The 17,102-nt window shown below is 38.3% G+C and overlaps 1 protein-coding gene across 1 annotated transcript in view; it reads left to right on the top strand.

The window, feature by feature from the left end:
• The first annotated feature begins 667 nt into the window (after positions 1 to 667).
• The window catches only part of ACADL (acyl-CoA dehydrogenase long chain), a 39,089-nt gene continuing 22,654 nt past the window's right edge, over positions 668 to 17,102 (top strand). Inside the window, exons 1-4 of the mRNA XM_059928616.1 lie at positions 668 to 928; positions 4,960 to 5,115; positions 5,702 to 5,839; positions 13,301 to 13,465. Coding sequence (XP_059784599.1) covers positions 852 to 928; positions 4,960 to 5,115; positions 5,702 to 5,839; positions 13,301 to 13,465 — 536 coding nt within the window. The 5' untranslated portion in view covers positions 668 to 851. The remainder of the gene's footprint in view (positions 929 to 4,959; positions 5,116 to 5,701; positions 5,840 to 13,300; positions 13,466 to 17,102) is intronic.

The following is a 17,102-nucleotide window of genomic DNA, read 5'->3' as shown; positions in this document are numbered from 1 at the left end:
ATTTATGAAACAGAAATAGAGTCACAGATGTAGAAAACAAACTTACCAGGGGGAAAGGGGAAAGGAAGGATAAATTGGGAGATCAGGATTGACATATACACACTACTATATATAAAATAGATAACTAAAGAGAACCTGCTGTATAGCACAGGGAACTCTACACAATACTCTGTAATTACCTATATGGGAAATGAATCTAAAAAAAGAGTGGACATATATATGTATAACTGATTCACTTTGCTCTACAGCAGAAACTAACACAACATTGTAAATCAACTATACTCCAATACAATTTTTTTTAATGGAGTACAAGCTATACAACTTTTGAATTGGTATGTTTTTCACCTGAAACTAATATTGTAAATCAACTATACTTCAATTTTAAAAAATAAAGAACTCCCCCCCCCCCAAATAAAGGAAAAGAAAAGAAAAGAAACTTCATGTAAGTTTGCGGGTTTGTGTTTGGGTGCACTTTTGAGGCTCCATAGCTTACACTCGTTCCTCAAAGCGGTTCAGAATTCTGAAAAGAACAGCTTAGATACACGAAAACGCCGGAGGGAAAAGTTGAACTGTTTTGCGTTTAGAATCTTTCCATTGGTAAGATTCTAGAGAGGGGCGTCTCTCAACGCTCAGCGACACGCCAGCCCCCGGGCCACAGGGGATCGCGGCTCCGGGCTCCGGAAGGGCGCCCAGGGCGCGCATTTACCAGCGCGGCTGCGCGACGTTTTTCCGGCGGGACTGCACGGAGGAAGGTCCTGGGGACAGTCCGCTGGCCCGGCGCCTCGCCTTGCGCGCTCGGAGTCACCGAGGAGACGAGTCCGTCGCCCCTGCTGCCCCTCGCTGTCCCAGCCATGGCCACACGCCTCCTCCGCGGGGCCCTACGCTTGTGGGGCGGCCGCTGTGCGCCGAGCGTGCCGCCGGCCTCGAGGTGAGTGCCCGCCCCGCTCCAGCTGCTCCGGCCGGGAGGCTGCAGGGCCGGGCCGCTACACGCACACCGCTCCTGGGGGCTGGGAATCAGCCGGCGCGCGCTCGAGGGGCCGGCGGCATCGGCCCCCGGGGCTTGGGCTGAGCTGTTGGGGCGAGAGAGGGTGGGAGAAGGGGCTGGGCCTCGCCCCTTGGCTCCCAGAACCTGGGTCGGACCCACTGGGGCGAGCGCGGGGGCGCCGGCCTAGCGGCTTCAACGCGGGGACAGCCGAAGGGGAGGGGCCCTAAATGCTCCCTCTCTGGCCCCAGTCCAACCCGTCTGGTTCCGAGGCCTGCGGTCGGCACCGTGAGTCTGCATTCCGAAGAGTTCCTGCGAGGCGAGGGCGGGGAGTCACCCCTTGGTCATAGTTGCACGAGTTCGAGCCACGACCTTTGGCCCAGTTAGATCTGTGGCAAAAAGGCACCGCCCCATAGTGAACTTGGGAGCTGGACTCCCACCGCCTCCCAGATCTTGAGAAAAGCACTTGCAGCGACGCTGACCTAGACAAGTGTCATGGAGAAGACATCCTGGGACAGGAAAGAGCTGGCGACGGCCCGTTAGACAATGAAATTAACTTGAGATTTAACAAATCCTTTAATTAAGTAAATGCAGAGGAATTAATGGAGAGAGTTTCTAAGTGGCTCAGTGACTATTAAGGTCGTGTTTATAAGATCAAAAGCTTCCTGTACCGTCTGACACCTCAAAGCTGGAAGCACCGAGGATTCCCTATTTAATGAGAGTGACAGGATGGATAAATTAGCTCATGGCGGCCTTATGGTAACTCTAAGATGCTATGGGAGCGGGAAACAAAACTTCTGCTGCTCGTGAGGAGGGCTGGGAGGGCTTCACCGAGGAGTGACTTTTTACATTCGGATACACGTAGTTTTCTAAGCTCTTCCCCGAACTTCATAGGACAGTGATGCTCAGATTTTTTGGTATCAAGATTCCTTTGTGCCGTTAAAATTAGAGGACCTTCAAGATCTTTTGTTTATGTGAGTTTTATCTATGGACATTGATGTCAATAGATATCTACAAAACTGGGAAATTTTACAAATATTTAGTTTACGTAAAAGTAACTCATTACATGTTAACATAAATAACATTTTTATGAAAAATAACTTTTCCAAAAAAAAAGTGAGATGAGTGACATTGTTTTACATTTTTGTAGATCCCTTAACGTCTGGCTTAATAGAAGACAGTCTGATTTTCAAACCTGCTTCTGCATTGTCAATTATGATAAGTTATTTTGGCTGAAGTATAGGAAGAATATTGGAAAAAGGAGGACCTGAGGGACCCTCTGAATAGGTCAGAGACTCTAGTTTTAATATAACAGGCTTCTTAAACTTTAATTGCATATGAATCACTTAGGAATGTTATTAAAATACAGTCAACCCTTGAACAGCATGTATTTGAATCGCGAGGGTCCACTTACATGGGAATTTTTTTCCATAGTAAATACTACAGTACTATACAATCCATGGTTGGTTGAATCTGAGGATGCAGAACTGTGCTCTGGAGGAAGCACAAATATGGAGGGCTGACGGTGGGGTATATATACATGGATTTTCAACTGCATGGAGGTTGGGCGTCCCTAACCCCTGTGTGGTTCAAGGGTCAAATGTACAGACTGATTCATTTGGCCTGGGATGAGGCCCAAAATTGTGTATTTATAACCAGCTCCCTACCTGAAGGTGCTGGCAGAGACTGTCTCCCTTTTATAATGTAAATGAGGCTTTAAAAATAATGATAATAATAATAATTAGAGCCTAGCCTGTTAGATGAGTAGCAGTTTAATGCTTTAGGAAAACAATGGACAATTTATTCAGTACAGATTTCCTGGTTTTTATGGGGAGAAAAAGGGCCGATTTATTTTGTACGGGTTCCTTGGTCTTGGCAAAAAATGGATACTCCAACAAAGTTACTGCCAAGTGTTTTGATTTTCTTCCCTCTACGTGTTCTCGCTTGAACACTTTTGACTGATCTGAAAATCTCTGTTCTTTCTGGCACTTCTTTCACTTTCCTGTGTCTTGGTGTGTTTTACTTAGAAATGTTCCAAAGATTTCTTTAATGTTACATGGGATATACAATTTTAAGATCCAGGCAGACTTGGATATAAGTTCCACTCTATTATTTACTAATTATGTTGACAAATGATTCATTGTCTTAGAGCTCCAGTTCCCGAGTCTCAGCATATTTTTCTCCTTGAGGAAAAATCCCAAGTATGGACCAATGTGTGCATTATAAAGAAATTGGAACGAGTCATTTCAATATAGGATAAAGTAGATTTTAGTCTCTTTTGCTATAACATTACAGTGGTGTGCAAGGCCCTTGCTCACTGTTGTATCCCAAGTTACCTGAATGGTTCCTAGTACCTATTAGGCACTCAGAAAGTATTTGTTGGCTAAATGAATAAATAAGCTATTAAAAATGATGAGTTGGATGACAGAGTAGCAAACCAGAAAAATGTGAAGATAAAAGGCAGACCAGGTGTAAAAAATGTAATATTAAAAGTTCTCAGCTAAAGGTTACCACTTAAAAGACATTTCAGATTGTATTAACAAATAAAACTCAACTAAAAGTTGTATATAAAAGATAAGCCTAAAGCAAAATGACACAAAATACATATTAAGTGTATTAATCAGCTCAGGCTTCCATACCCAAATACTATAGACTGGATAGTTTAACAACAGAAGTCTATTCCTCATAACTCTAGTGGCTGGATAGTCCAAGATCAAGGTGCTGGCCAGTTCATTTGCTGGTGAGAGCTCTCTTCCTGGCTTGTAGATGGCCCCCTTCTCCCTATGTCCTCACTAGGCCTTTCCTTGTTGTGTGCACACAGAGCTATATCTCTCTCTTCTCCTTCTTATAATGTAAGCCAAGCCTCTTGGTTTAGGACTCCACACTTATGACCTCATTTAACTGTAATTACCTCCTCAAAGCCGTATCTCCAAATACCATTACATTGGGAGTTTGAGCTTCAACATATGAATTGGGTTGTAGGAGGGGGCGGGCACAATTCAGTCCATTGCGTTAAGGAAAGATATATAAACTGGAAAAAAATAATCCATTTCAAGGGAAAAAAGATTGAAATAGCCTAATTGCCAATAAACAAGACTGGGTCTTTTCTGGACTAAGAAGAAGAAGAGGAAGAGAAAGAAAAGGGAAGGAAAGGACAGGATAGGATCAGATCAGGTCAGGGTCCAACTAAGGAAGAGAGAAACCCAAAACAATATGGTGCAAAACAGAAAAACATCTTCTGGTAATATTTGAATATATGATAAAAAGTTTTTTTAGATGTGAGCTTAAAAATGTACAAAGTGGTACACAGAGTTTCAAAATCTTTTCAGGCGTACCCCCGGCCGGGGCAGGGGGCGATCTGAAGACCACTGAACAAAAGGAACTACAGAGCAGTCTCTTTTTAAGCTTAATATGGGGGGTGTGGGGGTGCGGGGAGAGAAAAGGTCAGTTTCCAAAGATCTTGAATAATTCTGGACTAATCCCTACAGAGACTGGTGGGCACTTTGATTTTGCTTTACACCCAGATTGTAATGTGGCAATAAAAGTCAACACAGTTTGCATCCTGTACACCTGCCATTTGAAATTGTATGATTCTAGATAAACTATTAATGGGGGGGTTACATTATTTTAAACATTGTACATAACATGAAAACTTTTCAGTATTATTCTATTGTACTATTTGAATTTTACATTATTTAATCGGCATCACCCTACAGTACTATTCTACTTCAGCTCAAACATGTGATTAGTTCTAGGCATGACATCCTCTTTAGGGATTTGGAAGTGAAGACTGAGTTGAATAAGGGTAAACTACTTCTTAGTCTCATCCAATCGAGATAGATCCTAAAGTGCTGCTGCTCAAATTTGAACCAGTTTGTCAAATTTCAGACTCTTTCTTTCATGTTGTTCAGTGACTTTAATTTGGATGTGAAGAGTAACAATTCACTTAATTTTCTTAATGTATGTATATTTTTAAGATGTTCTCATTCCGGAGGGGAGGAACGTTTAGAAACTCCTTCTGCTAAAAAATTAACAGATATAGGAATTAGAAGAATCTTCTCTTCAGAACATGACATTTTCCGGGAAAGTGTAAGGAAGTTTTTTCAAGAAGAAGTGATTCCTCATCACGCAGAGTAAGTCGCACATTTTCTTTGAAAGTAATGCACGTTAGAAGTCCAAGAAGGACCATTTCCTAGAATGCTCTTCGTTGTTCTCTAGAAAAAGTACTGTGTTCAGAGCTTTATTAACATTTTTACCACTCTTCAGTATAATACTGTAAGATTACGGGATTCTTAAACTAGTTCAAATCTTCTTAAATGAGTTTTAAAATATACAATTAAAAAATATGTTGACCTAATCGACTGCCAGTTTTTTCTCCCGCAAAAAATGGGTTTATGGTCCGCAACCATGGTGATCTATGTGCAAGTCACTGCTCAGCAAGGGAAGGAGAGCACTTTCATAGAGGGGAAAAGGAAGTTAGGAGGGCTAGAGTAAACAAAGAGTCCAGGGCTTTTCAATGACTGAGTCTTTGCTGTGAAAGAGGAATCTTTCTTTTTCTTGTTGGGCCCTGCTATTGTCACAGGGTGTGAGAGCACCCCCTTTTTAATTACTTTAAATTAAGGAACTATTCCTGAACAAAATCATTCATAAATTCAAAATGTGGCCATTTAAATAATATGAAAAACATTTTTCTGATTTTAAAATGTTTGTTATTTGCAGATGGGAGAAAGCTGGAGAAGTGAGTAGGGAGCTTTGGGAAAAAGCTGGAAAACAAGGACTGCTTGGTGTCAATATTGCAGAGCGTCATGGTGGCATTGGGGGGGACTTGTACTCGTCAGCTGTTGTTTGGGAGGAGCAGTAAGTATGGAAACATTTGAAGTTGAGTCTTGTTTCGTCAGTTCACTTTTCTGAGTGATGATTTTAAAATGTTTTCTAATCTTCTTATAAGATTGAAAATCCTCTTTTAAGTTGTTAAAATAGGTGTTTCATTTCTAATTGACCCATGTGTCTGTTTCATACATAAGAACAAATGAAGATTTCAGTTGATAAATGGGCAAAAGATTTGAACCAGCAATTCATCAAAAAAGAAATGAAAATAGGTTTTTTAGATAAAAAAAGTTTACCCTTACTACCAATCAGATGCAAATTAAATGAATCTGGAGGTATCATTTTGAGTACAAAAGTTAGTGAAAATGAAAAATCATAATAACCAGTGCTGACAAGGTTGCAGTGAAAGTGACACATTCATATACTCTTGGTGGCATTATATATTGGAACAATAAATGCCTTGGAGAGTAAAAGCATGGATACATAAAAAATTAAAGTATTTCTGCTCTTAAATATTGGGTTGGCCAAAAAGTTTGTTTGGTTTTTTCCATAAGATGGCTCTAGTAGTACTTAGTTGTCTTTAACTTCATTCAAAACAATTTTGTTAGATTCTATTGTGACAGCTGTCATATTAGTGTGCATTTAAAAAAAGACATATTAAAATTGGTGAATTTTTCTGTAGCCATTTTAATATTGAAGGTGGAAGAAAAGAAGCAACATTTTTGGCATATTATGCTTTATTATTTCATGAAAGGTAGAAATGCAACTGAAACACAAAAAAAAAGATTTCTGCAGTGTACGGAGAAGGTGTTGTGAATTATCGAATGTGTCAAAAATGGTTTGCAAAGATTCATACTGGAGATTTCTCGCTGGACGATGCTCCGCGGTCGGGTAGACCAGTTGAAGTTGATAGCGATCAAACTGAGATATTAGTTGAGAACAATCAACGTTATACCACCTGGGAGATAGCCGACATACTCAAAACATACAAATCAAGGGTTGAAAATCATTTGCACTAGATAGCCTCATCCACCAGAGGGCACACAGCAGAGGCAAGAAGAACTACAGTCCTGCAGCCTGTGGATCAAAAACCACATTCACAGAAAGATAGACAAGATGAAAAGGCAGAGAGAGGACTATGTACCAGATGAAGGAACAAGATAAAACCCCAGAAAAACAACTAAATGAAGTGGAAATAGGCAACCTTCCAGAAAAAGAATTCAGAATAATGATAGTGAAGATGATCCAGGACCTCAGAAAAAGAATGGAGGCAAAGATCGAGAAGATGCAAGAAATGTTTAACAAAGACCCAGAAGAATTAAAGAACAAACAAACAGAGATGAACAATACAATAACTGAAATAAAAACTACACTAGAAGGAATCAGTAGCAGAATAACTGAGGCAGAAGAACGGAAAAGTGACCTGGAAGACAAAATAGTTGAATTCACTGCTGTGGAACAGAATAAAGAAAAAAGAATGAAAAGAAATGAAGACAGCCTAAGAGACCTCTGGGACAACATTAAACACAACAATATTCACATTATAGGGGTCCCAGAAGGAGAAGAGAGAGAGAAACGACCCGAGAAAATATTTGAAGAGATTATAGTTGAAAACTTCCCTAACATGGGAAAAGAAATAGCCACCCAAGTCCAGGAAGCACAGAGAGTCCCATACAGGATAAACCCAAGGAGAAACATGCCAAGACACATAGTAATCAAATTGGCAAAAATTAAAGACAACGAAAAATTATTGAAAGCAGCAAGGGAAAAACGACAAATATCGTACAAGGGAACTCCCATAAGGTTAACAGCTGATTTCTCAGCAGAAACTCTACAAGCCAGAAGGGAGTGGCATGATATACTTAAAGTGATGAAAGGGAAGAAACTACAACCCAGATTACTCTACCCAGCAAGGATCTCATTCAGACTTGATGGAGAAATCAAAAGCTTTACAGACAAGCAAAAGCTAAGAGAATTCAGCACCACCAAACGACCTCTACAACAAATGCTAAAGGAACTTCTCTAAGTGGGAAACACAAGAGAAGGAAAAGGACCTACAAAAACAAACCCCAAACAATTAAGAAAATGGTAATAGGAACATACGTATCATAATTGCCTTAAACGTGAATGGATTAAATGCTCCAACCAAAAGACACAGGCTTACTGAATGGATACAAAAACAAGACCCATATATATGCTGTCTACAAGAGACCCACTTCAGACCGAGGGACACATACAGACTGAAAGTGAGAGGATGGAAAAAGATATTCCATGCAAATGGAAATCAAAAGAAAGCTGGAATAGCAATCCTCATATCAGATAAAATAGACTTTAAAATAAAGACTATTGCAAGGGACAAAGAAGGACACTACATAATGATCAAGGGATCAATCCAAGAAGAAGATATAACAATTGTAAATATTTATGCACCCAACATGGGAGCACCTCAATACATAAGGCAACTGCTAAGAGCTCTAAAAGCGGAAATCGACAGTAACACAATAATAGTGGGGGACTCTAACACCTCACTTACACCAATAGACAGATCATCCAAACAGAAAATTAATAAGGAAACACAAGCTTTAAATGACACAATAAACCGGATAGATTTAATTGATATTTATAGGATATACCATCCAAAAACATCAGGATTACACTTTCTTCTCAAGTGTGCACGGAACATTCTCCAGGATAGATCACATCTTGGGTCACAAATCAAGCCTCAGTAAATTTAAGAAAATTGAAATCATATCAAGCATCTTTTCTGACCACAATGCTATGAGATTAGAAATAAATTACAGGGAAAAAAACGTAAAAAACACAAACACATGGAGGCTAAACAATACGTTACTAAATAACCAAGAGATCACTGAAGAAATCAAAGACGAAATCAAAAAATACCTAGAGACAAATGACAATGAAAACACGATGATCCAAAACATATGGGATGCAGCAAAAGCAGTTCTAAGAGGGAAGTTTATAGCTATACAAGCCTACCTCGAGAAACAAGAAAAATCTCAAATAAACAATCTAACCTTACACCTAAAGGAACTAGAGAAAGAAGAAGAAACAAAACCCAAAGTTAGCAGAAAGAAATAAATCATAAAGATCAGAGCAGAAATAAATGAAATAGAAACAAAGAAAACAATAGCAAAGATCAATAAAACTAAAAGCTGGTTCTTTGAGAAGATAAACAAAATTGATAAACCATTAGGCAGACTCATCAAGAAAAAGAAGGAGGGGACTCAAATCAATAAAATTAGAAATGAAAAAGGAGAAGTTACAACAGACACCGCAGAAATACAAAGCATCCTAAGAGACTACTACAAGCAACTCTATGCCAATAAAGTGGACAACCTGGAAGAAATGGACAAATTCTTAAAAAGGTATAACCTTCCAAGACTGAACCAGGAAGAAATAGAAAATATGAACAGACCAATCACAAGTAATGAAATTGAAACAGTGATTAAAAATCTTCCAACAAACAAAAGTCCAGGACCAGATGGCTTCACAGTTGAATTCTATCAAACATTTAGAGAAGAGCTAACACCCATCCTTCTCAAACTCTTCCAAAAAATTGCAGAGGAAGAAACACTCCCAAACTCATTCTATGAGGCCACCATCACCCTGATACCAAAACCAGACAAAGATACTACAAAAAAAGAAAATTACAGACCAATATCACTGATGAATATAGATGCAAAAATCCTCAACAAAATACTAGCTAACAGAATCCAACAGTACATTAAAAGGATCATACACCATGATCAAGTGGGATTTATCCCAGGGATGCAAGGATTCTTCAATATACGCAAATCAGTCAATGTGATATACCATATTAACAAATTGAAGAAGAAAAACCATAAGATCATCTCAATAGATGCAGAAAAAGCTTTTGACAAAATTTAACACCCATTTAGGATAAAAACTCTCCAGAAAGTGGGCCTAGAAGGAACCTGCCTCAACATAATAAAGGCCATATAGGACAAACCCACAGCAAACATCATTCTCAATGGTGAAAAACTGAAGGCATTTCCTCTAAGATCAGGAAGAAGACAAGGATGTCCACTCTCGCCACTATTATTCAACATAGTTTTGGAAGTTCTAGCCACGGCAATCAGAGAAGAAAAAGAAATAAAAAGAATACAAATTGGAAAAGAAGAAGTAAAACTGTCATTCTTTGCAGATGACATGATACTATACATAGAGAATCCTAAAGATGCCACCAGAAAACTACTAGAGTTAATCAATGAATTTGGTAAAGTTGCAGGATACAAAATTAATGCACAGAAATCTCTTGCATTCCTATACACTAATGATGAAAAATCTGAAAGAGAAATTAAGGAAACACTCCCATATACCATTGCAACAAGAAGAATAAAATGCCTAGGAATAAACCTAACTAGGTAGACAAAAGACCTGTATGCAGAAAACTATAAGACACTGATGAAAGAAATTAAAGATGATACCAACAGATGGAGAGCTATACCATGTTCTTGGATTGGAAGAATCAATATTGTGAAAATGACTATACTACCCAAAGCAGTCTACAGATTCAGTGCAATCCTTATCAAATTACCAATGGCATTTTTTACAGAATTAGAACAAAGAATCTTAAAATTTGTATGGAGACACAAAAGACCCCAAATAGCCACAGCAGTCTTGAGGGAAATAAAAGGAGTTGGAAGAATCAGACTCCCTGACTTCAGACTATACTCGAAAGCTACAGTAATTAAGACAATATGGTACTGGCACAAAAACAGAAACCTAGATCAATGGAACAAGATAGAAAGCCCAGAGATAAACCCCCGCACCTATGGTCAACTAATCTATGGCAAAGGAGGCAAGGATATAAAATGGAGAAAAGACAGTCTCTTCAATAAGTGGTACTGGGAATACTGGACAGCTACATGTAAAAGAATGAAACTAGAACACCATACCCAAAAATAAACTCAAAATGGATTCGAGACCTAAATGTAAGACCAAACACTATAAAACTCTTAGAGGAAAACATAGGAAGAACACTCTTTGACATAAATCACAGCAAGATCTTTTTTGATCCACCTCCTAGAGTAATGGAAATAAAAACAAAAATAAACAAACGGGACCTAATGAAACTTCAAAGCTTTTGCACAGCAAAGGAAACCATAAACAAGACGAAAAGACAACCCTCAGAATGGGAGAAAATATTTGCAAAGGAATCATCAGACAAAGGATTAATCTCCAAAATATATAAACAGCTCATGCAGGTCAATATTAAAAAAAGAAACAACCCAATCCAAAAATGGGTAGAAGACCTAAATAGGCATTTTTCCAAAGAAGACATACAGATGGCCAAGAAGCACATGAAAAGCTGCTCAACATCACTAATTATTAGAGCAATGCAAATCAAAACTACAATGAGGTATCACCTCATACCAGTTAGAATGGACATCATCAGAAAATCTACAAACAACAAATGCCGGAGAGGGTGTGGAGAAAAGGGAACCGTTTTGCACTGTTGGTGGGACGTAAATTGATACAACCGCTATGGAGAACAGTATGGAAGTTCCTTAAAGAACTAAAAATAGAATTACCATATGACCCAGCAATCCCACTACTGGGCATATACCCAGAGAAAACCATAATTCAAAAAGGCACATGCACCCCAATGTTCATTGCAGCACTATTTACAACAGCCAGGTCATGGAAGCAACCTAAATGCCCATCGACAGACGAATGCATAAAGAAGATGTGGTCCATATATACAATGGAATATTACTCAGCCATAAAAAGGAATGAAATTGGGTCATTTGTAGAGACATGGATGGATCTAGAGACTGTCATACAGAGAGAAGTAAGTCAGAAAGAGAAAAACAAATATCGTATATTAACGCATATATGTGGAAGCTAGAAAATGGTACAGATGAACTGGTTTGCAGGGCAGAAATAGAGTCACAGATGTAGAGAAAAAACGTATGGACACCAAGGGGGGAAAGCCACAGGGGTTGGGGGTGGTGGTGGGATGAATTGGGCGATTGGGTTTGACATGTATATACTGATGTGTATAAAATGGATGACTAATAAGAGAAAAAATATGTAAAAGTCAAGTGGAAATATAAAGAAAATTCCTAGGAAAAAAAAAATTCATTTGCACCAGCTTGCTTATGTTAATCACTTTGATGTTTGGGTTCCACATAAGTTAAGCCAAAAATACCTTCTTGACCATATTTCTGCATGTGATTCTCTACTGAAACGTAATGAAAACATTCCGTTTTCAAAACAAATTGTGATGGGCGATGAAAAGTGGACACTGTGCAATAATGTGGAACAGAAGAGATCATGGGGCAAGCTAAATGAACCACCACCAACCACACCAAAGGCCTGTCTTCATCCAAGGAAGGTGATGTTGTGTATATGATGGGATACGAAGGGAGTCCTCTATTATGAGCTCCTCCCGGAAAACCAAACGATTAATTCCAACAAGTACTACTCCCAATTAGACCAACTGAAAGCAGCACTTGACAAAAAGTGTCCGGAATTAGTCAACAGAAAATGCATAATCTTCCATCAGGATAACACAAGACCGCGTGTTTCTTTGATGACCAGGCAGAAACTTTTACAGATTGGCTGGGAAGTTCTGATTCCTCCACCATATTCACCAGACATTGCACCTTCGATTTCCATTTATTTAGGTCTTTACAAAATTCTCTTAATGGAAAAAAATTTCATTTCCTTCGAAGATTGTAAAAGGCACCTGGAACAGTTCTTTGCTCAAAAAGATAAAAAGTTTTGGTAAGATGGAATTATGAAGTTGCCTGAAAAATGGCAGAAGGTAATGGAACAAAAGGGTGAATACGTTGTTCAATAGAGTTCATGGTGAAAATGAAAAATTTATCTTTTATTTTTACTTAAAAACCAAAGGAACCTTTTGCCAACCCAATATAAAAAATAATATCTATGTACAAACATCATTGCCATGTTAGATCATAATCCCCCAAGTTTGGAAGCAATCTAAATGTCCAACAGTAGGACAATGAAAAAGTATATTGTAGTACATAAGCAGTTTGTAATATTTTGCAGCTATTTATTGTGATAAATTTTGTAAGTACAAAATTTATACCATGACTGCAGCTATATTAGAATACGTATATCCTTATGGCAAAGGTCATTTGCTAAAATGAAAATAGTTACTGTGTTAGGGTAATACAGTTATAGGTGGTAAATTTTTTAAAACGTTTTATCTTTTATTTCATTACATAAGTGATCATTGAGGTCTGCTAGAGCACTGTTACTATGTTAGAGCCAGAAATTAAAAGGTTAGTAAAAAAAAAAAAAGAGAGAAAACCTTCAGAAACTTCATAGGTTTGTGGGGAGACAATCTATTACCACATAATGTGATAGGACCCTTAGTACTTTGTTGTTTTTTTCTAATTGAGAAATCAAAGAACTAAAAAGAAAACAAAATAACTATGTTGTGCCTTAAACTGTCTTTTCTTTTTTCTTTCTAAGAGCATATTCGAATTGCACAGGCCCAGGTTTTAGTCTTCATTCGGATATTGTCATGCCCTATATTGCAAACTATGGCTCAGAAGAACAGATTAAGCACTTCATCCCCCAGATGACTGCAGGGAAATGTATTGGTGCCATAGCAATGACAGAGCCTGGGGCTGGAAGGTAAATCAACATTTGGTTGGTTTTGAAATGCTGGAAGCAATGCCTTAACAGCAAATGTTTTCTCAGTACCTGCTTTATACAACACTCTGAGTGATATGCTAAGACAGATACAAAGATGAACACATTGTCACTTCCAACCTTAGGTAACTTCAAATTCCAGTAGGAAAGTAAGGCCTTATTATATACAAATAACAACACAGCACATTGTATTTTATGTTGTATTTGAGATATTAACATAGTGTGATGTAAATAAAATGTTAGAATATGTGTTGAATTTGGGGCATGTTGAATTTTAGATGTGGTGTGACATTTCACATGGAAATGTCCAGCAGGCTATTAAAAATATGGATTTGGAAGTCTGGATACAGGCTGGGGATGGCAATAGGCTTTAAAACCATTCATAGGTAAGAAAGAATTGAAGCAATGGACATGAATAAATCATTTAGTCATTTGATGGTTACTTAATAAGTTCCTTCCATGTGCCAGGTATACAGTGGTAATCAAACCAGATGTGGTCTCTGTGCTTATTGAGGAGAAAGACAAGAAACACGTAAACAAATATATTTAAATTATGATAAGTACTGTGAAGGAAACAAGGTGCTGTGTTAGAGACTCATGGTGCATGTGTGTTTGGTGGGGAAGGGAAAAACTCATATTTAGATATGACTGCTAGGGAAGACCTATAAAAAGTGGTTATATTTAAGCTGAGATCTGACAATTGAGAAATTTGCAAGAGCAGCCATGTGGTGGGACCTGATCCTCAAGGGGTAAAGTGAAAGGATGAAAAGGAGACCAAGAAGGAAACCTTGGGCATTGCATTCCATTTGGAACTGTACAGAAGATGTAGCGACAGAGACAGAAGGACTGAGTTTGAAGGAAATCTAGACAACTGCTATTTCATGAGCTCGAGGGGAAGTGAGTTTGAAAAGGCAGTAGGAGAGGAGTGAGAAGTTAGTAATGTCAAGTCCACAGAGATGTTGAGAATTGAGAAAGAGTCATGGCAGCCAGTGGTGATCTTTTGATTGTGATTTCAGGAGAGAGGAGAGGCAGAAGTTACTTTCGAAGGGAGTGAGATGGGTATTGAGAAAACAGAGGCAGAAAAGACAGACTAATTTTTTTCAGAGTTGTGTGTTATATGGCAAAAGAAAGTATAGAGAGGGGACAGTCATTTGACAAGCCAGCATGGTCAGGGAAATGGCAGTGACTAACAGGCCAATGGGAAACAGGAAATGCAGAGGAAGAACTTAAAGATGTGGCAGAAGCAGTAATTGAAAATTCAAGACTTGTTTCTGCAAGATCAGGCCCTGATATTTTAAATTTTTTTGTCAGTGCTGTTTATTTATTTATTTATATGGCTGTGGTGCGGCATGCAGGATCTTAGTTCCCCGACCAGGAATCGAACCTGCACCCCCTGCAGTGGAAGTGCAGAGTCTTAACCACTGGACCGCCAGGGAAGTCCCAGTGCTGCTTCTTTTTAAATGTCCTAATATGCCATAGTGTTACTTGGCAATTTGCTTTAATTGTACTTATCTTTCCCAGATATAAATCTATAATTAAAGGCCAGTATAGAAATTTAATTTTGCCAAGATAAAAAGGTTTTGTTGGGAATTCCCAGTGGTTAGGACTTGGAGCTCTCACTGCCAGTGGCCTGGGTTCAATCCCTGGTCAGGGAACTAAGATCCCACAAGCTGCATGGTGAGGCCAAAAAAAAAGTTGTGTTTACTTATTTTGCCTAAAAATGTGACCTTAAAGAAGTAGGAATTTAATCTTCTTCCTTTGCTTTTAAGATCACTCTCTAAGATAACTGGCCTAATGCCCAATATCCTGATTGCATCTTATTAGCTCACGATCAGTATGTTTTAGTTCCAACCCACTGTATGTCAGCTCTCATCTAGAGGCAAAAGTATCAATGAGAGATCTTGATTTATCCCCAACTTAAACACATACCCACAAAGGCTTGCTTGATTTGTGTTTTTCTGAAAATTCTCTGTGCTTCTGTAACAAATTACACAAACTGGGTGGCTTAAAACAACAGAACTTTATTCTCTCACAGTTCTGAAGGCCGGAAGTCCAAACTTGGTATCAGTGGTCCCAAATCAAGGTATCAGCAGCCCCAAATCAAGGTATCAGCAAGGCCACAGTCCCTCTAGAGGTTCTAGGGGAGAATCCATTCCTTGATTCTTCCGTCTCCTGGGGGCTGCCGACATTCCTTGCTTTGTGGCCTCATGACTCCAATCTCTGCCTCTGTGGCCATGTTGTAATGTCCGTCTTTAGTCTGTGTAATCTCCCTCTGCCTCTCTCTCACAAGAAGACTTGTGATTGCATTTAGGACCCGTCTAGATAATCCAAAATAATCTTCCCATCTCAAAGTCCTAAATTAATCACATCTGCAAGACCCATTTTCCATATAAGGTAACACTTAACAGGTTCCAGAGGTTAGGACCTGCTATCTCTAAGGGTCATTATTTAGCATGATACAGAGAGCGATAAAGTGCTATGGGATATATAATACAAAGTCCATGTACAAAAAGGAGAATCAAAAAATTTTCACAAAATAAGTGATGTACACTATTTAATATATGATGCTGTTCATTGTAGGATATCTTTGAAAATTGGAAGTGGAAACTGCCTAAGTCTTCAACAATAGCAGATTGCTTTAAAAAATTCATGATGAATCCAATGCATTTGGTTTCAGATCCCTTCCCTGACCTTTGGTCATGACTGAGTTTGTCAATTTCTCCCTTAATTTCTAGTTTTAGAAATCATACTTTATTACTTTACAGTGTATAAGAGAAGGATATCAGATATCTACCCCCTTGAGTTCTAAGTGGTTGTATCACCATGGCATGAGGTCTAGAAAGGCATGAGGCAGTAGTCACAGATGGGGCAGTTCATGGGACCTATGGAAGCCCTGGAACGTGTTTAATTTGGTTAATCTATTTAATTTAAAAACAAACCTTGAATCAACTTTAAAAGCCAGAAAAATGTACATAAACATCCATATTCATGGCTTTTCTTGAAAATTTGGAACATCTGACAATACTATGTTTTTCTTATTTCTGATTCCTTATTCCTATTGGCTGGGACATAGCCCTTTAGATGGGATATGAGTTCTCCAGTCTTTTAGATGCACCACCACTTCCAGTTGTCTCCCTGAAATCATCTATTGTTGAATCCTACCTGCTGGATTTCCTACTGTAAAGAAATCTCTCTTAAATCTCTCTTAAAAGATAAATGAAGAAGGCTGTCAACGTTTCCAAAAAGTGAGACGGAATACTTGTTTGTGGAAATAAAGAATATTCTTGTGTGTTTAAAAATATATATCATAACAATAATTCATATGATGAAATTCTATGCCACTAATAAAAGTTTTCTTATAGAAAAACATTAGATATTATTCAAAGATCAGGATCATATGTATGTTTCCAATTTTATAGAAATACATATATGTGTGTATCTGTTTCCATAGAAAAATACTGGAAGGTTGTATTTTTAAAATGTTTATCACAGTAGGTAAAATTGCTTTCTAAAATTTTTTCATTTTTCTCCTTTGTCTTGAATATTGCCTGTACTTTTCATATTTAAATTATGAATATTTGTTTAGTTTATATTTAGAAAAATAACCTATTCTACTTGT

Source organism: Balaenoptera ricei, chromosome 7 (genome assembly GCF_028023285.1).
Source record: "Balaenoptera ricei isolate mBalRic1 chromosome 7, mBalRic1.hap2, whole genome shotgun sequence".
Taxonomy (NCBI): Eukaryota; Metazoa; Chordata; class Mammalia; order Artiodactyla; family Balaenopteridae; genus Balaenoptera; species Balaenoptera ricei.
Note: the sequence above shows the minus strand (reverse complement) of the source record. Positions and strands in the feature narration are given on the sequence as shown.